The sequence below is a fragment of the Dipodomys spectabilis genome, unplaced genomic scaffold (genome assembly GCF_019054845.1).
Source record: "Dipodomys spectabilis isolate Male_0828 unplaced genomic scaffold, ASM1905484v1 ptg000018l, whole genome shotgun sequence".
NCBI lineage: Eukaryota > Metazoa > Chordata > Mammalia > Rodentia > Heteromyidae > Dipodomys > Dipodomys spectabilis.
This window is the reverse complement of record NW_024870695.1, coordinates 11,979,772-12,005,728: the sequence shown is the minus strand read 5'-3', so window position 1 is coordinate 12,005,728 and position 25,957 is coordinate 11,979,772. Positions and strand designations below refer to the sequence as shown.

Below are 25,957 nucleotides of genomic sequence, written 5' to 3'. Positions count from 1 at the left end.
ACTGTATTTATATGATAAATGAATGAAATACTTTGGTTTTTATTTGGAGATCAATAAGCAAATTTTATGGGAACCCAGAATTCCACAAATGAGCTTGGAGAAGAGGAGAGGATCAATATGCTCAGATGACTAGAGGAGAAGAATGGTAGGGTGTGGAAGCTAAAGGACTTGTGTTTCCGGTTTGGATGTCCTTTCTGGAAGCCCCGTCTGTGCCTAGGACACTGATGGTGCTGGTGGTGCAGTCTTCATGCACAACAGTTTTCTACTGTGCAAATCACATAGGCTGTGCATGGCTCACAAGTGTTACTTGACATGGAGGTAGTAGAACATGGGTTACTGGCAAGCCTGGGGGGAATCAATTTGAGATTCAGCTTAATAAAGTCATCTTGGTAAAATGCCAACACAGAATATTAGCTTTACCCCACAAATTATATTCTGCAGAAAATTCTGCCAAAAAATCTGACTTAAGCCTCATTTCGTTTTCTAGACTCAGAATAGCATTTCAGGTTCACTGGTGCACTGGAGCAGTGGCTATGAATACTGTCTATATCTTCTTCATCTCATAAAGAATCAGCTCAGTCGTGGCCTGATTCCTCTTTGGTGGACATTAGGAGGAAAAACATACCAGAAGCATGACATGTTAAAGATGGAAATGTTTCTGCTATAGGACTTCCAAAGTCTTAGAACTTTTCCATTGTCATGTGCTAAGTCTCAGCCACTTTCTCTCTATTAAATTTTTTTCATAGTTGCAAACAATCAATTTGCAAAAAGAAAAATTTGTTTTTGTAGTATCAGGGTTTTCACTTCAGGCTTTGCATTTGCTAGGCAAACACTCAACCCCTTAAGTCACCCTCCCAGCCCTTTTATATTTTAGTTATTTTTCTAATAAGGTCTTGCACTTTTTTTTTCAGGATGGCCTGATCTTTGATTTACCTCTTTATACATTCAGTATAAGTGGCATGTACTACCACACCCAGGTTATTGATAAAGATGGGAGCCTCAAACTGTGATCCTCCAATCTCTGCCTCCTAAGTAGATAGGAGTACAGACATGAGCCACTGTACCCTTTGTCTTTTCTTTAAAATATATATATGTATATACATACATGTATATATTTCCTAAACACATTAGGGAGGTTTGACCTTGGGTAGACTTTGGGGAAGCAGGATTCTCCTTTCACAAACAATTGTGGAACTTGCCTGCTGTCCTCGCTGTCCAGCAGGCCTCGATATGTGTTGATCTCACACTCAAGCCGGGCTTTTGTGTCCAGCAGTACCTCATATTCCTGGTTCTGCCTCTCCAGGTCACAGCGGATCTCAGCCAGCTGGTTCTCCACACCATCAATCAGGCATTGCATGTGGGCCAGCTGGGTGCTGTACTGGGCCTCAGTTTCTGCCACCGTACATTCCAGAGATTTGGTCTATAAAAGGAAGACATTGTCTGACAAACCTGCAGCATAACCTCTGTCTAGTTGGCCAGTTTTCAAACCCTTACTGGAGCTTTCTAGCTTTGTGAACTTAGGAAAGTGACTCAGCTTCTCTGGGATTCAATTTTATTCTACATTTACTGGGGGTACAAAGTTCCCATCTCATAGTATTAAATGCATAAATATTTGGAGAGCACTTAGAACAGTACCTGGAAAATTCTGAGGTACTGTACGCATGGCCATCTGTTAGCTTCACCAATATGTTTATGGTTATCTATCACTTACTTGTGTAGCTTAAAGACTTATTGCATTTGGGAGGAACCCAAGTCTGTGTTTCTGGCAGGCAGTGGCAGGATGGTCTAGTTGTAAGTGATGAGGTTTTGGAGAATTTAGATTCAGCTTCTACTGTACTTCTTACAATTACAGGATCATGTATCAATTACTTAACCTGAGTCCTGTGTGTGAAATAATGTTAGCAAAGGTGCCCACCTTCTAAAGTTACTGTGGGATTTGAATTGAATTGTGTGTCTTCTAAGGTGAATGTTCAGCTATTCTTCATTTAGGAGTTCTAGGATTCAATATGGCCCATGCCGCTGTGCCTGACCTCAACTATATAATTCTTGTTCTCTGTGTGTAGCAGGGAACAGTAAAGGGTCTGGTTGTGATATATGTCCCTGGAAACTTTGATAGTTATAGTGTAAAATGTTTGAATACATTTTTTTGTTTTAGATGTAATGGAAAGCCTGGAAGACTGCTCACGATAGAAAGAGAATTAAGAGAATTAAGCCTGAGAGACTGCTCTCTCACTTCGCCTTGCTCCCTTTCCTGTCTCTGGCGTGTTTCAGGATCATGCCCAGCACCAGGAGGGAAGGAGAGGCACCCCAGTGGGACATGATAAGTTGTGGATCTGTCGGTAACTTAGGAAAGACAACAAAATATCACCTATGCAACTTGGAAATCCAAACCTGTCCCCATGAACTGTGAGTCTCTCTCTGAGCTTGCGGTAAAGGGAGCATGGTGTCTTGGGTGGTCAAGTTGAACCTGTATTTGCTAGACGCACCAGGTTTTGCTGTGCCTGGAGCTCAATTTCCAGGGTGTTGGCCGTACGCTTCAGCTCCAGCATCTCCGTCTGGCAGCCCTGCAGCTGCTCAGCACTGGATAACTGCTGCTGATTCAGCTCTTCTGTCTGAAACACAGGGTCCATTAGAGATCTTGGGGATGGTGCCGATCCTGAGGCTTGTGCTCCTTTTCGGCTGTTGCTTACCTGAGCAGCGAACCATTCTTCTGCATCCCTGCGGTTGTTGGCCAGCAACGTTTCATACTGACATCGCATCTCCTCCAGGACCTTGTTGAGGTCCATGGTGGGGGCAGTGTCCAGCTCCACGCTGAGTCGGTCCCCAAGCTGATCACGAAGCATGTTGACCTCCTGAGAGGGGAAATGGAGTACAGAACATCACATTGGGGAGGGGAAAATGTCAGTGTGACAACCAACGACATCTCGTTTTGTGTTTTGAGAGAACAGTGGGTGAACATAGGGAAGTGATTCAGATTGCTCAGGCTAAACCTCATTTCACCACTGAGAAGATTGTCAGTTTCTTCATCTGTGAAATGGGAAGAATAATTGTACCTTTCTAAGAGGACTCTTGTGAGTTATAGAATAGTAAAAATAAATATAAAGAACATAACTGGGCATTGTGGCTCATCCCTATAATCCTAGCTACTCAATAGGCTGAGACCCAAGAATCACTGCTTGAAAACATCTCAAGCAGGAAAATCCATGAGAATCTTATCTCCAATCAACCAGCAAAAAGCCAGAAATAGAGCTGTGGCTGAAGCAGTAGAGCACCATCCTTAAGTAGAAAAGACCAAGAATAGTGCTCAGGCCCTGAGTTCAAACCCTAGTACTTGCATTAACAGAACAAAAGCAAAAACCAAAAACCAAAACTTCCAAAAGTCCTGACAGTAAGATATTAATAGGCTTAGCTTTTATTTTCCTCAACCACTGAGCAAGGAGAAAATATACATTATTTCAATTTATAAATGTACTTCATATACTTAGTTTATAAATGCACCTTTGGTTTTTTTATTTTCCAGTTTCATCAGTGTGGGATAACTGTATACTCAATGTTTGTATAATTTTTAAAAATGGCTACAAAATGCAGAATACTTAAAAGCAAGGGCCCCAAATATTGCTTAAATCTTTATTTTCTTTTTCAAGTGGACTTCACTGTCTGTGTGCATTGGCTCAGTTTTTACACTCTGTGGATAAGACTTACAAGTGGCAAAAAATAAACCAAGCACAGCCATTCCTAGAGTTACTCACCCCTCCCTGCCATGGCAGGGGCAGAATGTGGCTTCTTTCTCTGCCCTGGCCTGGGTCATGGCACATACAATAATGTGCAATGTGCATCACAGCTGCCTTCAGAGATGAGGAATGGTCAGGCTGTGTAGGGCCTAGAGGAGGGTTACTCCAGCCGCAGCAACACCTGCCCAGGTCCAATCTACACATACAAAATGGACCAGCTAAACTCTCTCAGTCTTACCCTCCTCGGGTACCTGGCCCCTTGGCTCACCTCTTCGTGGCTTTCCTTAAGGCAAAGGAGATCATCTTTCAGAGACTCCACGTGGGCCTCCAGATCAGCTTTGCACAGGGTCAGCTCGCTCAGGATCCCACGCAGGCCACTGATGTCCGACTCTACCAGCTGGCGAAGTGACAACTCACTCTCATACCTTTCATGGCAAGAGAGACAGACAGTGCTTACTTTGCTAGACAGAGTGCTGGGGGGCGGGGAAGGGCACTGGTGAGTGATATGTGGGCTCAGGGAGCCACATGTCACAGTTTCCTTGACATACTAAAAAAATGTTCTTTTCAGGGTCCCCCTCCCCAAGAATTTTCAGTTAAAATGTTATTTAATTGGTATGACTCAAGTGGTAGAGTGCCAGCTTTACCTTGAGCATAAAAGCTAACGGACAGCACCCAGACTCCCAGTATCGGCACAAAAAAAAGTTATGTAGAGAATATTTGGAGTGTGTGTCTGTGTGTGATCGTGTGTGTGTGAGAAACATTCTTTTCATAAACATAAATTATTATAATAAATAATACTTACTTTGACCTAAAGTCATCAGCAGCGAGTTTGCAGTTGTCAAGCTGAACAGCGAGTCTAGAATTCTCTGCCTTTGTGCATAAGATCTGAGAGATAAGTTACTATGTAAATACACAATTCTTTAAAAAAAAAAAAAAACTAAAAATCTAAGCCTTTAAAGCTATGCCATTAGGTACCTTATAAAAACCTTTGTAAGAAAATACAAAATTATTTTTAGTATGCTGTTCTAGTTAACTATGTTGCTTCATGAAGGGTAAAAAAAAAAAAAAAAACCACAGTGCCAATTTAGAAATAAAATATAGAAACAAAAGGCTTAGTTTTTAAATGGTATAAAGTACTTTTGCAATGTTCTTTGGCAGCTGGATAGGGTAAAATTTTTTCCCACTAATGGTTTGTGTTATGACTATATCCCATGCATGCTAATAGAAAGTGATAAGTATAATAAAATAATTAGGCCTCGCCCTGGTGCTCACACGTAACCCAAAATACTCAGGAGGCTGAGATCTTCAGGATTACAGTCGGAAGTCAGCGTTGGCAGGAAAATTTGTGAGACTCTTTTCTCCAATTAACTATTAAATAGCTATAAGTGGAGGTATAGCTTAACTGATAGAGTGTTGGCCTTGAACAAAAAAGCTAAGGGACAACACCTAGGCCCTGAGTTCAAGCCCCAGAACTGACACAAAAATTTTTAAAAATAAATAAAGTGAAAGAATTACTAGATGAAGTAAAAAAAAGATAACATCCAATATTTGTATGAGAAAAGAATATAACTATGCAGTGTCACATATAGAGGTGATTTTAGATATAATAATAGAGTTTTCTTCCCTTCTTTGGGTGAAAAGATACACAGACGAGTGGCTTTTTAATAGTCACTCAGTCATTAGTGGAGCTTGACTCCAATGCCCTCTCCTGTCTAGGACCTTAGCTCTTGGAATTTCCTCTTTCCCTTGGCTTAGGTCCACAGAACAGCCTCTCCTGGTGTGAAGGGGGAGGATCTCAAGAGATGGGGAAGGTGGAGTAAGTAGACAGTGAGACACAGAACCTTTTGTTGGAGCTCTTCGATGGTGTCAAAGTAGCACTGGTAATCCGGGCACACCACTGGGGCCTCGGGCTCACACTGCTCTTGGATCCTGCACTCCAGCTCCTCATTGGCCTCCTCCAGGCTGCGCACCTTCTCCAGGTAGCTGGCGAGTCTGTCATTCAGGAACTGCATGGTTTCCTTCTCATTGCTGTTGAACGTCCCCTCCTCACACCAAGTGCAGTTCCCTACCAGGCAGGGGCTGTGACAAGTCCCTGCATAGTAGCAGGGTGTCAGGCACCCGGTGGTCAAGTGAGACCTGCAGAGGAAGCTTGGGGTCTGACATCTGGATGAAAGATGGGCATTAGGGGCAGCCTGGACACAGGACTCTGCAGAGCAACCCCAGGGGGCATCATCCGAAGCCATCCTCTGATGAGCGAATCACAGACGCCGGCTGCTTCCTCTGGTGGCCTTGACTCCCAAGGCTGCTTCTTCCCTCTGGGACCTTTATATAGTCACCCCCCCTCCCCAAATGGGTGCTTACAGCTGATACCGGATGTTTGCTCCATCGCTGTTGGTGTCAGGTTTCCTACAAACATCTCATTAGTGTTATGTACTGAGGAAGAGTTTTATGCCTCATAAAAGATGGTTAACTTCAGGTTACTAAATCAGGACCATTCATTCCCAGGGGTGGGATCAATTACTCACTTTGAAAGAGGGTCATAGCAAACATTGTTCTGTGGACAGAATAAGGAACAAAAGAAAAAAAAGGGCCAATAAGTAATTATTGTCGGTACAATTCATTACAAATGAAGATAATATTCCCACTGATTTTCATCCTGCACATTGACTGCTTTTGTCTACTCCTAAAACTGATGTTAAAATCATTAGGTGCTGGGAAGGTGGCTCAGTGGTAGAGCGCTTGCCTTGCAAGCCAGAGGCCCTGGGTTCGATTCCTCAGCACCACATAAGCAAAAAGAAAAAAGCCAGAAGTGGCGCTGTGGCTCACGTGGTAGAGCGCTAGCCTTGAGCTGAAGAGCTGAAGGACAGCGCCCAGGCCCAGAGTTCAGGCCCACGACCGGACAAAATAAAAAAAAAATCATGAGGTGCTGTGTATTTGTGCCACTAATCATGAGAATGGTCACCGTGGTTTGCATTCCTGCAAGGCTTCTTTTTTTGTCCTTGTTGTCGGTTGTGGGGCTTGAACTCAGGGCCTGGGCACTTTCCTGAGCTCTTTTGCTCAAGGCTAGCACTCTACCTCTTGAACCACAGCACCACTTCCAGTTTTCTGGTGGTTAACTGGAGATAAGAGTCTCACAGGCTTTCCTGCCTCGACTGGCTTTGAAGTACAATCCTCAGATCTCATCCTCCTGAGTAGCTAGGATTACAGGCATGAGCCACTGGCACCCAGCTGCAATGCTTTTTTGTGATCTTAAAATATGTACTTAACAACAAAGAATCAAGATATGTAGTGGTTTAAATTGTGTATGAGTGTGTATGTATGTGTGCATGCATGCGTATATGCTTGTGTGTATGTGTGTATGCATGTATGTGTATGTGTGTGTGAGAGACATTTATACTTTATGTAGGTGAATAATATTTATCACTATAAGAATAATTAATGCTTGTGTGAGTCAAACTATAAGTTGGTTATCAAGACCTTGCATTGTGATTTTCAATTCAAATTGTGCTTGTCCACATTTGGTATGCCTCACTTTTCAAGCAGTTTTACTATTTGTATACTTTGAAGGGTTTTTTTTGTGGTCTGTTTATTTTTTAGGGGAGAGGGGAATCAAATCCAGATCTTAAGCATGGTAAACACACAATCTGCCACTGATTCCACTGAGCTACCCCATCCCTCTTTGCTTTTATTACTTTTGGAATTGGGTTTTGCTTTCTGTCTTCTTCATCCTGGACTGCGGTCTTCCTATTTATGTTTCCCAAGTAGCTGGAATGACAGATGCACTATCATGCCCAGCTTCTTAATTGGCTGAGATACAAACGTTTCTCTTCCTAAACTGGCCTCAAACCACAATCCTCATGATCTCCACCTCCTAAGTACTTAGAATTATTGCATGAACTGTCAGTGCCTACATCCTTACTTGTATTTCTGATTCAAGTGAAATACAAATTCTAAGGTATAATCTTTTGGGAAGCCTTCATTGATTTACTTCAGACTGTGAGGAAGGAAGCCATAGAAGTCTTAGCTGCTGAGACTTGGAGTCTGCTTCATTTGTGAAGGCCTTAACTTCATGAAAATTAAAAGTATGCTAACCCCAGTTCCATTGGGTAAAATTTCTCGTGTAATACCAGGTAGTTATGGATATGAGACTTAACTTTTTGATTATTTCTACTACTACTCTCCTCCTCTTCCACCTCTTCCTCCTATTCTTCCTCCCCTTCTTCCTCTTCCTTCTTCTCTACCTTCTCCTCCTCCACCTCCTCCATCTTTGTCCTTTACTTCCTCCTCCTCCCCTTCCTCCACCTCCTCTTCTCTTACTTCCTCCTTCTCCCTAACTTCATGCTCCTCCTTTGTTTACTCTTCCTCCTCCTCTTTCTCCTCCACCTCTTCCTCTATTTCCTCCTTCTCCCCCTCCTCCTCCATCACCTCCTTCTCTCTTTTTCTTCTTTTCAGGTGCTTGGGTTTAACTCAGTGCCTCACACATTAAAGAGCTCTACTACTTGAGTCATGACCCCAGCCCTATTGTTTGTATTTTATTTTTGAGAGACAGGGACTCCCTAACTTTTGCTAGTGTTGTCCTTGAATTGAATGATCCTCCTGCTGTTACCTCCAAGTTGGAGGTACCTCCCCATTAAAGAGCATAATTCATTTCATTTTGCATGGTTTTAGTTGGGTGCCTACTTTGTTAAAAAAGAAGTATCAGAGAAAATTGCTTCCAGAATCTTTTTAAGAATCTTATGGGGGAAAAAACTAATCTGATAAAAAACAAACAAGTTTTGTGATCCAAAAGAAACTTCTTTTTTGCTAATTCTAAGCACTACTTCCTAGGCAGCTACTAGTATAGTAGAAACATGACTAAATATCAGAAGAACACACACACACACACACACACACACACACACACACACACACACACAATGTGTGTAGATTAAAATGACTTCTTGGGACTTATTCTTCTCCAGTTATTTCAACACTCATGCAAAAAGCTCTTACAAGGGCTCATGGCATATTGATGTTGTACAAAGAATATGAGTCTGAGGACTTGAAACACATCAAATCTCTGAAAGGAAGTTGCAATCTTACAACCTAATGAATCAAAAAAAGGTCTCTTGCTTGTCTATCATAGGGCCAATTAAAATGTGGTGCTGGCAAGCCAGGTGTGGTGACACATGCCTGTCATTTCTATATGTTCATATAGGGGGTAAGAATATTATTTTGGCCTTGTTTTATTGGGTAGTGTTATATAATCAATTGCTGTAAGCTCATCTTAGAAGACAGCAACTAGCCAGGATTCATTTATTTTTCACATTTATTTGTTTGTTTGTTTGTTTGTTTATTTAGAGTGCTGGTCCTGGGTCTTGAGCTCAGGGCCTAAGTACTGTCTCTGAGCTTTTGTGCTTAAAGCTAGTACTACATCTCTAGAGACACAGTGATAGAGAGGTTAATTGGATATAAGAGTCTTATGGCCTTTCCTACCAGGGTTGGCTTTGAACCTTGATCTTCAGCTCTCAGCCTCCTGAGTAGCTAGGATTACAGGCGTGAGCCACTGGCATCTACCAGGATTTATTTATATACAACATATACTCAGAAAGAAGCATTGGGAAAAGAGGAAAGTAAATAGATGTCATGACAGGTCATGCTAAAAAGATGTGCTTGTTTTTTGGTTTATAATATGCTTTTTTTTTTTTCTCAGAATACTCATTCTTGCCTGCTACTACCATTGTTTTTCTAAAAATATAATTCTCTTTTTTTTGTCACTCTGAATTGATAAAAACCCAAACTCTATATCTTAGCAAAGTAGGACCTTCCTTCATGTGGTGCTCATGTGGTGCTTCTGGGCTCATTTGCTGGCATTAGGTCTACAAACTCAAGCTCCCACTGTTCTTCAAATTTGAAGGTGTTATGTCTCAGCTATTCCTTTTCTGGACGTCAAGAATTCGATGAAAGACCTGAGTCGGGGTGCTCTGCACAAGATGACAAAGCTGTTGCATTGCTTTAATGTCTTTGTCTGTTTACTGTTCTTTTTAAATCTTTTTAAATGGGGGGTAGAGGGAGCAGTCCTGGGGCTTGAACTCAGGGCCTTAATGCTGTCCCTGAGTTTTGTGCTCAAGATTAGCACTCTGCTGCCTGAGGCTCAGCTCCATTCCTGGATTTTTTGGGTGCTTAACTGGAGATAAGAGTCTCACAGACTTTCCTATTCTGGCTGCCTTTGAACTGTGATCCTCCCATCTCAGCTTTCTGAGTAGTTAGGATTAAATCGTAAGCCAAACCCCTCTGTACAGTATGTTCACAAATAAAATAAAATTAAATTAAAAAAAAATCGTAAGCCATTGACACCTACTTGCTCTTTTTTTTTTTTAAGACAATGTCTCTTTTACTACACATGTACTTTACTTATCTTTTTGTTCCCAGCCCATGGACATAATGTATAATAGGCCCTTAGTAAATATTTGCTAAAAATAAATCCACTTAGCTTAACAGGGGCTTTGCTATGTAATCATTTCACACAAAGAACATTGGTGGGAGATGAAGGGCACTGTCTTCATGGTCATAATATTCTTGTTCTAGATCTAATACTGTTACTCAAGAGCTGTAATATTTATTACTAGTTATGCAACGTTTTGGGCCTTATTCAGTCCTTACCATAAAGAAGGAAAATAACGTTTGCCTGTTCTACTGCCAAATATTGTCTCCAAATAATTCCTCGCTCTCCCTTCTTCCTCTTTTCCCCTCCTTCCTTTCTGTCTTCTTCTCCCTCTCCTCCCCCCCTCCCCCCCCGAACTATAACCTCATGCTTCTCATTGCATTTTTGGCTCACAGCTGTAGCTCTGACACATTTTCACTTCTGGCTTTTTGTTGTTTAATTGGAGATAAGAGTCTCATGGTTTGTCTGCTTGGGCTGGCTTCTAGCAATGGTCCTCAGATCTCAGCCTCTTGAGTAGCTAGGGTTGTAAGCATGAGCTCCTTTCTTAGGTGTTTTGTTGAGATAAAGTTTACCCAGATGAATATAGCTCTCTCATGGTGACCCCACCGGAAAACATTAAAATTTTCTATTACAGTAGAAGTTTCCCTTGTACCTTTCTTGCTCACTCCTATCTTTCAAAGGCAAATATGGTCCCAATTTTTCTCACTGTAGATACATACTGTTCTTGAATCCCATGAATAAAATCAGTGTGCATACTTTTGCACTTCTATTCTCCTTCACTTAGCATTATATTCTTAATATAATACCTTACCTGTATTGCATCAGTATCTTGTTCTTTGTTTTGAATTGCTGAAATATGTTGTATTGTACAAACATGCCACAAATTTGTTCTCCTTTGGATAAACATTTGGATTGTAAGAATAACACTTTTATACCATGCTTGTACAAATACTTTTGTAGATATGTTTTATTTTCTCTTAGGTACAGTACCTAACAATAGAACTGTTGAGTCTTGGAATAGATACTTTCACAAGAAATTGTCCGGCTCTTTGCCTCCTAAAGGAGTGGTTTCCATCACAAAATGTCCGTGCTAAAGAACTTCCAAAGGAGGAAAGGCGTATTCGGCTATTGGTTTCAGGTTTCAGGCCTCAGTGACTTGGGCTTTGTTGCTTGGAGTCTGTGGAGTGAGTGTTGGAGCACATGTGCTGTTTTAATGGTAGCCAGAAAGAGGAAAGAGAGGGAGGGAAAAGCAGGGAGAAAGAGAGAGTGAGGGGGAAGGAGGGAGAGGGAAGGAAGGAAAGAGAGGGAGCTGCAGAGTTAGGAAGAGGGATGAAGGACAAGGCCATAGTATCTCCAAGGGCCTGCCTCCCCCATCTGGGTTTCCTTCCAGTAGGTGCCCCTCTCCTCCTAAAAATTCTACCACCTCCCAATAGTGCCCCCAGTTGGGTCCAAGACTTCAACACAGAAGCCCTTGGGGAACAATTTTGGATACAAACCACAACAGGAGCTAGACCATTTTACACTGTTGACAAAAATGTAAGAATCCTTTAGCCCTTCCTTATATCTTCTCTACCCTCTGGTGGTGTCAGCAATCATTATTTGAGACCATTCTAGTCATGGTAAAGTGTTACCTTGCTATCTTATCCCTGAGGGCTAATTTTAGTTTTTCTTGCATCTAATGGCCCCCTTGTTGTATTTTCTTTAGTGAAGCAACTACTCAATCTTTTGCTTAACTGTTTTTAGTACAAGTCGTTTATCAGATGTTTGTATCTTACATGTGTGTTCCCTGCCTGGGCTAGCTTGGGTAGCAATCTTCCTACCTCCGCCTTCTCATAAGCTGAGATCATGAAGTATACACCTTCATTTACAACTCCTGAGTTTTCTTTTTCTTACTTATTTCTTTATTTTTGATGGTACTGGTGTTTGGATTCAGGGCCTCATGCCTTGAGTCATATCAGCCTTTTTTTTTGTTTTAGTTATTTTTCAGATAGGTTGTCATACATCTTGTCTAGAGTCTCTCTCAAACCATAACTGTCCTGCCTCAGTAAATGGGATTACAGGAGTGTACCTCAATGCCTGGCTGTTTTTTCTTGAAAAAAAAAAAAAAAAAAAAAGAGAAACATTGTGAGTTAAACAATGTAATGTTCACAGAAACAATGAATTATAGACATTTGTGCTATTCCAGAAACATGAAGTTTATTAGGCTGAGTTTGAAGTCCCTCAGTTTGCAGAAAAAGACCACCCAAGGCTGGAAACAGAATTTCCAAACCCCCAAGGAAAGGTACACTTTAATATGAAGAAACCAAACCACTTTGGAAAACCGACAGGCAGCTACCAATTGGAATGGCACTTGGCTACAGATAATAGCTACCTGGTCACAGAAAGTCTCTCATTTTTAAAAGATTTGTTGTTGAGGGATATCATCAGAGATAGTGACATCCCTGTTCCAACTTCTAGAAGAGAGTCCTCTAGTTGTAGGTCCTGACACGGGTGGCGGGGAAAGCTCTGATTGGCTGTATCAATGACAGGAATGGAGCAGAGGAGGCCATTGTGAAGAACCGTGAATACTGAACACAGAGTCCCTGGGTCGTTGGTTATCCGCTCAGAGCCAGGGAGTCACGGCTCAGCAGCAGCGGGGGAGGCAGGGCTCACAGCAGGGCTGAGTGTAGGTGGTGAGGTTGAGGGTCTCCATGTTTGGGGTGGGCAGGCTGGAGCCGAGCAGGAAGCAGCTGGGCACACAGGGCTGAGGGATGTGGCAGGGTGGGGGGCAGTGGTCACAGCAGGTTGGCTCCAGTTGCCAGACAGTGTGTGGGCAGGTGCTGGGCAGGCAGACTCCACAGCGGCAGGATTTGTCAGAGGAGCAGATGGTGGTGGCGGGGCCGGTGGGGACACTGCAGCAGCGGGGGACACAGCAAGCCATGGTGTCTGGGTGCAGTGGAGGTGGCTTTAGGCTCCTTGGAAGGGTGATGTTTCTGAGGTTCAAATGCCTGCTCTTGCTTTGGGGCTCTTATATACCCTCCCTAGTGGGTGTGGGCCCAACGGGCAGGCTTCTTTCCTGGTTCTTGTTTGTGTTGGTGTTGGCATTATCTAATTGGTCTGACATTCAGATGCTTGTAAAGAGTCTCTGTTCTTCTAATTAACTTTTATTTGAGTTCATTGCTAAATGTGTCCCGATTACTCTCGCAATTTGTCACGGACACAAGCTTTGTGAGGTGTCGTTGAGGGCTTCTCCTATGACAATTCTGCCACCAGCCCTGCAGGGGACGATGATGGGACAGTCATCGCAGTGCCATCGTTCCTCTCCACGGAGACTCGGTTTCTATTCTCTGTGCCTTTTCCTCTACCAATTTGTCTGTAGTCGTGCTTTTAAAAGTGAACTTCATTTTAGTTGTCTTCTTTGAGGTTTGAGGCTGTTGAAGAGCACAATCAGTGAGAAACATGCAACAAAAACTTAAAAATCATTATTTCAGCATTTCATTAAATATATATTCATTAAAAATTTGGAATCAGGTGGTAGTGGCTCATAACTATAATCATAGCTACTCAGGGAGCCAGACTGTGCAGAAAAGTCCAGGAAACTCTTACCTCCAATAAACTAATTAGAAAAGGCCATAAATGATGCTGTGGCTCAAGTGGTAGAGCACTAGCCTTGAGCACAAAGAGGCTTAGGGACAGTGCACGGGCCCTGATTTCAAGCCCCAGGACTGGCAAAAAAACAAACAAACAAAAAAAAAACCAGTTCACATTATTGAATATTTATGTTTTTTCCAATTTTTAGATAGTATATTGATAATTGTAGCAGTAAAGGATAACTGTATAAATAAGTGTACACTTTTCTGATTATCTCAAAAATAAAAGTATTTATTAGATAGCATTATAGAGTAGAATGCTAATTTTCTTTTTTTATGCCAGTCTTGGAGCTTGAACACAGGGTTTAGATGATGTCCCTGTGTTTTCTGCTCAAGGCTAGCACTTTACCACTTAGCCACCCCTCCAGAAGTGGTTAAAGATATGAGTGTTACAGACTTTCCTGCTGGGACTGGCTTTTAACTGTGTTCCTCAGAGCTCAGTCTCCTGAGTAGATAAGATTATAGGCATGAGCCACTGGCACCAAGAAATTTCCAATATTTTGATATTGATTGCTATACTTTTCTCCAAAGTGGTTCTACTTAGCCTATTTTTCCTACTTATCTATTCCTATTAGCTGTACTGTATTGAGAATTCCTATTTCCTTAAAATTTCTATTGGTATTTTAAATGTATTTTCTAACCTCATGGATAAAAAATGAAGTTTCATCAGTGTATTTATATTTCTCTCAGAGCTAGTTAAGTCAGAAAATCCTGCCATAGGTGTATGGTCATTTATCTTTGAGTTAAGAACTGACTTGCTTTACTTCTTTCACTACTAGTTGTAGGAAATTGAAATTTCAATTTATGCCTATGTAGTCTAAGGGAGAGAACGGCTTGAGACCATGATGCTAAAATTATATATATATGAAAAAGTATCCAATGATTGCCTTTCTGAGTCTGGCTTATTTTGCTTCACATGATGATTTCTAGTTCTATGCATTTTCTTGTAAGTGACAAGATGTCACTCTTCTATTAAGTTCAATAATATTCCATGTGGATCTCTCTATATATATCTCACATTTCTTTAATAAATCAAATTCATCCATTGATGACATAAATTGAACAGAGCTGACGTGAACATGAGTGCTCAATTATCTATACTGTTGGCAGTTGTTGATTCCTTTAGGTATATATTAAGGAATGGTACAACAGGATCTTGTAATAGTTCTTTTATGAGAGAAAATGATTTCTTCTCAATTCTGTGTAATGTTGGCTATCAGTTTGTGATAGATGACCTTTGTTATGGTGAGATATAAAAAACGGGAGGGGGGCTGAGACCCATGGCCAACCACAAGGTGATATGGGAAGATAAATCATTATTATTAGCAAAATAAGTTTCAGGTAAAATTCAAGGCAAAGTTAAAATAAAAGAAACACAGTCAAGAAGAAGTAAGGGGAAAAAAGAAGAAGTAGGGAAAAGGTGAAAGAAAAAATACATCAGCCTTATACGAATCACAAAGAGGTGAATACAACCAAAATATCATTACAATGAAACCCAATATTTTGTACAATAAATTTACTTGAGAAAAAATAAACAGTAAACATTTATCTTAAAGTTTAAAACCAATAAAGGTCCACATTTACATGTAGCGAAAGTGGCTGACACATAAATTGATAAATTTAAAGATTTGTAAAAGTTCTCTATAGCTTTGCTGAGAAAGAGAATATTCAGCACATCTACTGGTACCTCAACACCTTGCTCAGATTTATCTTTTCGTGGACATCTGCCAGATTGCACACCTTCCAGTCATTATTCAAAGCTTTAATTCTACAGATGTTGATTGGACAGTACCATGTACCAATTGTGATAAATACTGAGTAGACTACAGTGAACAGAGTAAACATTTTTTTAAACTTGTATAGAGCTCATACTCTGGTAGAAAAGTTTATCACACACATATTGTTATAAATTGCTATTTTCTTTTTTCTTTTGTGCCAGTAGTGGGGCTTAAATGCAGGGCTTGATGCTCCTACTTGGCTTTTTTTTTTTGCTTAAGGCTGGTACCTCTTGCTGGTTAATTGGAGATAAGTGTCTCATGGACTTTTCTACTCACGCTGGTTTCAAACCGTGATCCTCAGATTTCAGTCTCCTAAATAGCTAGGATTACAGTTACTGCTATTATACATTATAATTGGAAAGCAAAAGATTAGATTCTAAGAGCATAAACATCAACAAAAAGGACAAAACATTTGTGACAATTTAAGGAAACATTGCAAAGGAAACATGGCTTTTAGACACTTAAAATGGAATTTCATGGCAGAGAGATATTCATCTTTCATTCAGAATGCAATTATTACTTTCAGTCTACAGTAAAAGAATTGTTATTGTCTATGTAAAAACATCTTCCTTCTTTAATTATAAATGAGACTTTAGTTTATGGAATAGAAAGTCATAGACTATCATGTTTATGTTGATAAACTCATCACTTTTATTGACAAAACTTGCAGTCCCATATTAGAATGCATTTTCTCTGCAGTAGTCTGGAGATCTGGCTATTATTCAGCTTTGTTTATAATGGAGGTAGTGAGGCCTAGAAATGCCAGGTAATTGGACTAAGATGGCCTCTGACTCCCTTGTTAAGATCTAAATATAAGCTCTATTGGAACTGAGCTGCCCTTTATGTGGTTGAAATGGAAGTTTAAACCATGTGCCCAAGCTGTGAAACATGTGTTTTAAAAAGCAACATCTCTTTTTCCTTGGAGCTAAACAGGAAAGAGACTATAATTCTTGATTTTCAAAATGTTGAAAATCTGCTTCCCCGCATGCACACACACACACACACACACACACACACACACACACACACACACACACACACCACGAACTTCGAACTTGTCACGTTTTAGTTACATGTTTGATAGTCAATGAGGCTATCTGTGACCAGGAAGGCACAAACCAAAGACTGTGAAATAAAAACAGAGGTAAGATATGACTGCTCATCTACTGCTACCAGTCTTTCACTCCTTTGAAGTCCCAGTCCAGGCCTCTTCGCTTTGGGCTTCCTCTGTCTTAGGACTTTAGCCTTTCCTGACTACCTCCTATAGCTTAAAAATCACCAAACTTCCTGATGCCTCTGTGATTTACTAAGCAGTTGCTCTACCAAGACCTACTTACTGTCAATTTATCTTCTAATGCTTTGTCTGGAGGGCTCAGATCCTAGGCCTCTTGCTTCTCCTCACATGGAGTCACTGTGTCTGAATGTTAGTTCATTTTCCTGGGGCCTGGTATCAGTGTGCAGTTCCTTCTCAGTCAGAGAATCACAGAATGTGGCCACATACTTACAACATATGCAATGTATGTATTGTAGTTACAACCTGTCTCCTTCACCTGATTTAAGGGAAACTTATGGCCACTTCAGGTCAGAGCATTTTTTTTTTTTTTGTATATACTCCTGGCACAAGAGTATTGGACTAACAAAGGCCAATTCTCAAGAAATACAGGTGAAATGCATGAGAAATGTAAGTCAGATCTCTTGTTAGTAACATGCTAGATTGTGTCCCATCTTTTAAGCACTATCCCCTCAGAGTTAAATTGTTAGGTAGCCTCTGGGATTCTCTGAGGAATCGCTCTAGTATTAAAGATCCTAAAAGTACTTGCTTCTCCCCTTCCTTGCCTGACTGTCTCCCCTACAAGCATTCTTTTTGGCTTTTAACTCAATGCTATGTTCAGATTTTGATTTGTGTTCAGATATGTGTTGTATATGTGGTATATAAAAGTAGACATCTGTTCAAATGCATTTTATTTCTAGACTCAGAAAAGGATACCCTACAAGAAGACAAAATTAAGTAAGTTAATAAAAATCAGTTAATGGATTAAATATATTTAATAAAGACTTTAGCTCCAGCTCCAAAACTATCACCTGAAAAGTACTGGCATTCTTTTGCCAATTGTCTTATTAACGTATGTATATGTACATATTTGTGACAGTACCCAAGTCCAAGGCATTCTCCTTTATTTATTTGCTCAAAGCTGGTGCTCTACCACTTGAGCCATATCTCCACTTCTGTTTTTTTTTTCTTTTTTTTTTGGGTCCGGACGTGGGGCCTGAATTCTGGGCCTGGGCGCTGTCCCTCAGCTCTTCAGCTCAAGGCTAGCACTCTACCACTTGAGCCTCAGAGCCACTTCCGGCTTTTTTTTTTTGCTTTATGTGGTGCTGAGGAATTGAACCCAGGGCCTCATGCATGCAGGGTAAGCACTCTACCACTGAGCTACCTTCCCAGCCCATACACTTCTGTTTATTTTTTTTTTTTCTGGTTTATTGAAGATAAGACTTTATTGGACCTTTCTACTCTGGTTTTGAATTCCTACTGGTTTTGAATTCCAATACTCATACCTCAGCCTCTTGAGTAGCTAGGATTACAGGTGTGAGCCCCTGGTACCCAGCTTATGCTAATATTAATATGCTGGCCTACAGTTTATAGTGCCTTGCTACTAGAGTTAATCATTTTAAGGTTTTTCTAAAGAAAATTGAAATTGGAAAAAGGTTAGCCTACTAAATGACCCAGATCTTAAGAATGAGTACCTGCCAATGTTAATCTCTGAGCCAGCACATTTTTCTATTATAATTAGGTGTGATGATTTTGTTAAAGAAATTTATAATTATTTCTCTTACATATTTTACATTGATGTCATAACTTTGGTCAAAAATCTTCTACCTTTATTAATATTGGAGGCCTTATGATGTGATAGAAAGAATTGGGCTTTTGAGTGAGGCATACCAAGGTTTAAATTCTGCTTTTCTTACTGATTTTATGACTTTATGAATGCTGAATAATTAAAGCTTCACTTTTGTCATCTATTAATGCTATTTTAAGAATTAAGTACATTTGATTCATCTGGCAAAAATTAGGCAAGTGTTGAATCATCACCAAATTATATTTATCTGGGAAAAAAGGAGATCAAGGGGATCAGAAAATGTAACCCATGAAAAGTCAGTTCTAAGTGATCCCTTAATGGAAATTTTTTCCAAAATAATTAAAACAACCATCTTTATCCCTAAAAAGAAAAAAAAGCAGAAATAACCCCCAAACACTCACATAAATAAAAAACACATATGACCAGGGAAATGAAATTTATTAGAAAACCCATCAGGGGGTTATTTTGCCTCTATGGAAAGACTCAATAGAGGGAGAAAAATCCAGAAAGCAGCATGAAACAAGAAGACATCATCTGATAGCATTTTAATACTATGAGCCAAGTGATTATTCAGCCAGAAAAATCATAAACCATTTGTGATCTTTCTCTCCATTAGAATCAAAAGTAGGGTTTTCATATCTCAGCCATCTGGTCTACCTCACTTCCAATAAGCTGCTGAGACAAATGAACATTGAACACAGAGTCCCTGGGTCGTTGGTTATCCGCTCAGAGCCAGGGAGTCACGGCTCAGCAGCAGCGGGGGAGGCAGGGCTCACAGCAGGGCTGAGTGTAGGTGGTGAGGTTGAGGGTCTCCATGTTTGGGGTGGGCAGGCTGGAGCCGAGCAGGAAGCAGCTGGGCACACAGGGCTGAGGGATGTGGCAGGGTGGGGGGCAGTGGTCACAGCAGGTTGGCTCCAGTTGCCAGACGGTGTGTGGGCAGGTGCTGGGCAGGCAGACTCCACAGCGGCAGGATTTGTCAGAGGAGCAGATGGTGGTGGCGGGGCCGGTGGGGACACTGCAGCAGCGGGGGACACAGCAAGCCATGGTGTCTGGGTGCAGTGGAGGTGGCTTTAGGCTGCTTGGAAGGGTGATGTTTCTGAGGTTCAAATGCCTGCTCTTGCTTTGGGGCTCTTATATACCCGTCCCCAATGGGTGTGGGCCCAACCGGGAGGCTTCCTGTCCTTATTTTTGTTTATGACAGCTCTTTTCACTCAGATTCTTTAATCAGTTTGGCATTTTCTTGTCTGTTAAGACTTCCTGCCCTTATTAAAGCAATCATGGTTTTGACTCATGGATCTGTCATTTTTGTCACAAGATCATGACATTATGATATCTTCACAGGAAGCCTGGCATGGCACCTGTTGCATGAACGATGGGTAGTCAGTCCAAGGGACAATTCAGATGTAATTTTAGAGGTGCAGGTCTTCTTCTTTTTTTCCTCCCCACCTGCATTTTAAGTAGTATTCATAATATAATGTGATTTTTTCTTTTTGCTAATTTTAGAACAAGCAACTCAAGTGATCATTTGAACTGTTTTCAGCTCATTATAAGGATATGTCTACCCACTGATGACTCTTCCCTCTGCCAGTATGCACCTCAAGCATATATCTTTTTTATTGATCATATAATTCAGGTGCTAATGAGCAAACAAGGTCACATGCACAATGGTGTTGGGTTAAAGTAGCTGTCATTATTTTAGGTAAACTATGGTGAGTTTTCAAAGGTAGTGTTGCCATATGTTTTTCTTTTCATTTCATCTTTATTCTCAAAGGTACCAACCTTGTACAAGTCAAAGAGTAAAGTGGTGGAAAGGGAAGACCCATTCCATTATTATAGAAGAAATCTATATCATTTTGACATGTATGATATCCATGAGGACATGAAACAGGACCTGAAAGGGGGGAAATCACAAGATGCACAGGTTAACAGTGGATTGTGAAGGGGACCTGACCCAGCACAGCATACAACTGAGGCATTCATAATATTGTCTTGTCATGGACTTACTTCCTACTCAGTAGGCTTAGTTGTTTTCATCTCTTAGATCTTCAACACTGTTGTAAATTCCTTTAGGGATGCCTTTGACCACATTCTTCACCTTACCTGGCCTTGAGTTGCTTTCCTGTAGGTTGCCAGATGTTGGGGTGTGTGTACGGGGAGGGTTTGAACTGGATAATTTCTTTAATTCCCACATCTTCACATACCTCCTCATGATCAGCACAAAACTATTCAGTGAGTGGAATCAACATCACTTAAGTTATTGGACAGCAAATGATTGTTGAAGGAATATAATGTATAGATTCCCTAATGAGGTTTTTTTTGACAGGACATTACCCCAAACGAAGATGGTCTGTTGAAAAGAGAAAAATGCTAACTGAAAAAAGTCAGTAGGGGGAAAAATATCAACTGGTGAAGGTTAAAAGAAACCAAAGTTTTTTCATCGTGAACAGGCCTCACTCTCAAACTGTTTTTTGAATCCTTTTGTGAACTAATGTTTCCTTTGATTGCAGTTTGCACTGATGAATGACTTTTTTTTCAACCAATAAATCATCAGTTATCAGAAAAAAAATCAGAAAAAACCTCAAATGTCATTGGTAATGGGGATACTACTAAAGGTCTTTTTGTGCAATAGGCTTAGTTTTTGCTTAAATATTGGGTAGTTATCATAAAGGCCAACAAATAAAAATGAAGGTGAGTCTTCCAGACCTTCTGCCCCTCTGTCCACCATGCTCATTGTTTCTTCAGCTTGAAAGTCTCCTCTCTGAGTCTCTGCTGCAAAAATCCTATTCATTTCTGAAGTTGCAGCTCCAATATTTCCTTCACAAAGAAACTGGATCACGAAGCAATCCTTCCAGGCGGTTTCATTTCTTTTCCCTATTCTTATGAAATGGGCTGCATTCTTCTCTCAGACCTTGTTTCATTCTGCCAGGTATGATTTCCACCATTTTTTCCTCACCTCAGTGCCAGGCCTTGAAAGCAAGACTTGTTTGTTAATCTTGCTTGCTTCTTTCAAGCACTTGGGAGCATGCTTAGCAGAGTATGCATTTGGTAAGTATTTATTGAGTTGGGTTAAATGACAGATTAGAGTGTATGTTGATACCTAATCATGGCTTCTCTGTCTCTTTAAGGACACATGTGAGTTATTCAAAATAACACAGAAGGTGCTGACATTGAGATCTTAAATAATTCTGAGCATAGAATGAAATTTTCTTATCCATATGACTCTACTTAGATGTCTCTATGCCCCTGGGAGACTTCCTTTGGCTAGGAGATTTACATTGATGTCATTAAAAAATGTAATACTGCTGGATTTAGTTATGGCTTCATGATGCATAGGTCATGAGTCCTTAGATATTTATAGCATTAAACATGAAAACAGTACATGGTTTGGAGGTGTCAGTAGTGTTTATTTTGTTTTAAAGTAAGGAGATCTATGATTGGATGCTTCCCTCACTTGATTGAAATCATTGTTCAAAATGAGAAAAGAGCGTCTTCTGCAAGGCTGAAGGCCCAAGGTCAAAGCATCTCCCAGCCATTTACTGAGCAGCCTTTAGTGACCATTCAAGATCCTTAGGGAGCACCTGGGAGGTGCTTTGCCGTGTTTGGCTAGCAGCAAGGAGGTTGACACTCACAAGGCTGGACACAGGTGGTGACAGAGATCCCGGCCACATTTGGGGCAGGGTGGCCCTTGTTGAGCAGCCAACATGATGCCACGTAAGAGTCAGGCACACAGCAGGGTGGGGAAGTAGTGTCACAGCAGGCAGGCTGGAGGAGGCTGATATTGTGTGGGCAGGTGCTGGGCAGGCAGACCTCACATGGGCAGAATATGTCAGAGGAGCGGAGGGTGGTGGCTGGGCCGGTAGGGACACTGCAGGATCCTTGGAGACAGGAATTAAAACAAGACATGGTGCCAGTGGAGCAGGTTTGCTTCCACAATGCCGCCCTTGGTGGGTCTTTTATACCAACCTATTTCAGGGACCCTGGCTTCTATACACCAGCATGCTTCCTTGTTGTTGTTTTCATAATCCTACACAAATAAACTCCCTACCTCTTTTGTATCCACCACGGGATGAGCTCTCCTTCTCAGTTTTATTTGGTAGTGTGGTGACATCTCAAACTTGCTTCCTGTTGCAGTTTCAAAATGGTGTCAGTGTCCTTCTCCACCAACTCAGTGTTGCGTAAACATAGCCATATCTTTCTGCCCTGCTTTCTTCTGCTCTACCAAACAATCAGAATGTCTTTCTACCAGTGGTTATCGATCAGTATGAGGAATGAAGATCTTCCTGAGAACTAAGATATAATCCTGTTCAATTTATGTATCTGTGATGGATTTGGGGAGTTACAGCTTGGGGAACCTTTTTTCTACCACTGTCATGCTTGGGGAACCTTTTTTCTACCACTGTCATACTGCTATATTTTCATAGATGTCAGGGAAATGAATGAATGTTAGAGATACACAATATGACTTGCTTAGAAAAAGCAAGTCCTGCTGAATGATTTTTTTTCTGTACCTATTCACATATAATCTAGATATATAATTACCTATAAACTCAATAAGCCCCCGGTCTTACAAAGAACTGGTCTTCTTAATACTAGTTAGAACAGATTAAAACATAGCTTTACAGGACCTATCTGTGGTCTAAAAACTAGCTAGCTTCTCTTTTCAATTTGCATTTCATATTGTTATTATAAAGGTGATAAACAGAGGGGTTACAGTTATATAAGTTAAGTAATTAATACATTTCATCCCATCCCTAGCTCTCTCTCTCTGTTTTTCCCTTCTGTTTTCCCACCCATAAGTTGTTATCATTCATTTCCAACATAGCATCATAGTGAGTACCACGGCTGCATTTGTTCACCCTAGATTTTCTTTTTAAGACAGCAGAAATGATTTTTGCTATTGGAACACTAAATAGCTAACTTGTCTGTTTCATTTCAAAACTATTGCCAAGCTGGTTTTTTTCATAATTCTTTGCTTTTTGCGTTCTGCTGTAGTGTTAGGGAGTCATGGCTAATATTAGTGTGTGACTACAATAAAAGAGGCTGATCATCAGCCAAACCACTTGTTCTGAAGTATTTAATAAATCTCATATATTCTGAAGTGTGAGGCACAGACAGGAAACCAGAAGACTGGGCCTTGTCCTCCATGAATGCGTGGTCTGAGGTCTTCTGGAAGAGACTAGACATCACTTTGTAACATATAATAAAGGAGTCGATGAAGAAGTGACGGAGGGAGTTTCAGGTATAAGACCCAGATCAAATTGTTTAATTGCTTTGAGCATCAGGGTTTTTTTTTTTTCAAATATAATTTTGTTAAAAAAAAAACCAAAACAATCAAACAAACAATAATGACCTATAGTAGTGGTAGTGTAAGGTTTACATAAATATTTTTTTATTGTGAAAATACTGTGTACAGAGGGGTTACAATTACATGGGCAAGGTAATGAGTACATTTCTTATCAAGGAAAGGAGGAGGCTACAATGCTTAAATAAATATTGAACGTGACTATCTTAGTAAGTCATATAGCATTGTGACATGTGAGTGAGTTCAATGAGCGGCAGGTTCCCATGAGAAGGAATAGTATGCAGGAGGGCCGACGTGATGAAAGAGGCCTTGATGGACGATTTGGATTAAGTTGTTATAGGTCAGAAGAGCTGAGAAAGGAAGTAAATGCATTGCAGGCAAAGCTATGACTTCTCTCTTACCCCTCCCCTCAACACCTGTTCCTTGAACAGCCGGCTACTCCCATCTTTGGGTCTCTACTGAGCCCCATACCCACCATAGCACATTACTACATTTCTTTGAAATTCATATGGGTTCTCTTTACTAGATTGCACTTCACTTCAAAACACAGACATTGTCTTATTCATGTCAATATCTCCAGTCCTTAGTAAAGAGCCTGGGTTGTGGGGTGGAATCTGGAAGCTCAAACACACAATATTTAAGTAAGGAAGATAGCAAATAATAATCACTGGAATCTTTCACATGATTGTGTATCAAACTCATTCAGGGGACAAGCAAACAGTAATTCACACCCAAGGAATTTCAATAGAGAGACTTGTTAAATTTAAGTATTTGGGGGACTGAAAGAGCCAGAGAAGAAAGCTGAGGTAATTCAGGAAGCACCCAGCGTCTCTAGGGCAGAATGAAGAGAAAAGGGTGGGGTTATTTAAACTGAGAAACTTGGAAGGGTGGATCTGCACAACTGGGTGCTGACCTCTGGATATTGCCTGGTGGCGCTCTTGTAACTGAAGCAGGTAAGTAGAGTCAGCATGCTGAGGGAGGATAGAGCTTTATTAGTAAAAAGGTGTTAAGTAGTGGTGGCTCACACCTGTTATCCTAGCTACTCAGAAGGGTGAGATCTGAGGATCGTGGTTCTGAGCTAGCCGGGGGAGGAAAGTCTATGAAACTCTTATCTCCAATTAACCACCAGGAAACTGGAAGTGGAGCTGTGGCTTAGAGTGGTGAGAGTGCTAGCCTTGAGCAAAAGAGCTCAGAGATAGTTTCCAGGCAGAGTTCAAGCCTCATGACCAACCAAAACAACAACAGCTAATAAATTAGAAAATGGGGACTTTCATTCTTGAAAAAGACCATCCTTTGGGATTGCGTGCACAATACTTTATATTTTGTGGTGGTACTGGGATTTGAACTCAAGGACTCATGCTTGCTAGATAGATGCTCTGCTATTTAAGCCATGAACTGTAAGCCTTTTTGTTTTAGATATTTTTCAGGTAGGGACTCATATTCTTGCTTGGCACCAGCCTTAGACTGAGATCCCCCTACTTATATTTTCTGTGTGACTAGGATGGCAGGTGCACACCACCACGTCCAGATTACTGGTTGAGATGGTGTCCCACTTAACTTTTTTTCCAGGCTAGCCTTGAACCACAATCTTCCTGGCCTCTACTCCCCAAGTAGCTGTTATAAGCATGAGCTACTGCATAGTTTTTATAGGACACTGTGAGGAGGCATATCAGATAGATTGGGTGCCAAGATAGTTCTAATTTTTGGGTGGTCTGCTTTTCTGTTGCAGGAACAAGCTGCCATTTATTATGTGTAGGTCTTCGAATGTCCTGGGCTTTGTACATCTAAAGAAAAGTCACTGCCTAGAACATTTTATGACTTATCCTGGAACAGCCAGCTAACTGAAGATAATTGTTAGGATATAAAAGGTTATCTTTCACTAGTAGCACAGAAGATAAAGGCTACTTTTCTACCAGAAGACTGGTGGAACTAGAGAAGAGCAACTTTCACCGGGAGAATGGTAGAGATAACATTTGCTGGAGATTTTATTTTTATTATTATTATCTCATATAGTAGACTTCATCTTAACTTCTAAAGCTCAGAGAAGAAGCCCTTTGGGGCCAGAGTTTGCATCTCTTCAGGGAAGTACCATTGCGCCAAGAAGTGTATTGACATTGTATTTTAAAGTACCACATTGATCTGCAAGTTAGAACTCAGTGCAAGTGCCTGGTTGATGCTAAGGCCATAGGCCCTTTTTCTTTCCTTCCTCACGACTTGCAGGCTCCTTCCAGCTCC

General features: G+C 40.9%; 4 protein-coding genes across 4 annotated transcripts; all 4 read right to left on the bottom strand.

The window, feature by feature from the left end:
- Nucleotides 1-245: 245 nt before the first annotated feature.
- Krt40 (keratin 40) lies at nucleotides 246-5,974 on the bottom strand. Its single transcript, XM_042673183.1, has 7 exons — nucleotides 5,573-5,974; nucleotides 4,534-4,616; nucleotides 4,000-4,156; nucleotides 2,691-2,852; nucleotides 2,487-2,612; nucleotides 1,200-1,420; nucleotides 246-345 (listed from the first exon to the last, which is right to left on the bottom strand). The coding sequence occupies exons 1-7, from the start codon at nucleotides 5,972-5,974 to the stop codon at nucleotides 246-248; spliced, it is 1,251 nt and encodes a 416-aa protein (XP_042529117.1).
- Nucleotides 5,975-12,778: 6,804 nt separating this feature from the next.
- LOC122102774 (keratin-associated protein 3-3) lies at nucleotides 12,779-13,075 on the bottom strand. The gene has a single exon (XM_042673487.1). It carries the CDS (start codon nucleotides 13,073-13,075, stop codon nucleotides 12,779-12,781), a length of 297 nt encoding a protein of 98 aa, XP_042529421.1.
- A 6,077-nt stretch (nucleotides 13,076-19,152) lies between these two features.
- Nucleotides 19,153-19,467, bottom strand: LOC122102787 (keratin-associated protein 3-3). The gene has a single exon (XM_042673488.1). It carries the CDS (start codon nucleotides 19,462-19,464, stop codon nucleotides 19,168-19,170), a length of 297 nt encoding a protein of 98 aa, XP_042529422.1. The 5' UTR covers nucleotides 19,465-19,467; the 3' UTR covers nucleotides 19,153-19,167.
- Nucleotides 19,468-22,023: 2,556 nt separating this feature from the next.
- LOC122102765 (keratin-associated protein 3-1-like) lies at nucleotides 22,024-22,323 on the bottom strand. Its single transcript, XM_042673479.1, has one exon. The coding sequence runs from the start codon at nucleotides 22,321-22,323 to the stop codon at nucleotides 22,024-22,026; it is 300 nt and encodes a 99-aa protein (XP_042529413.1).
- Nucleotides 22,324-25,957: the final 3,634 nt, after the last annotated feature.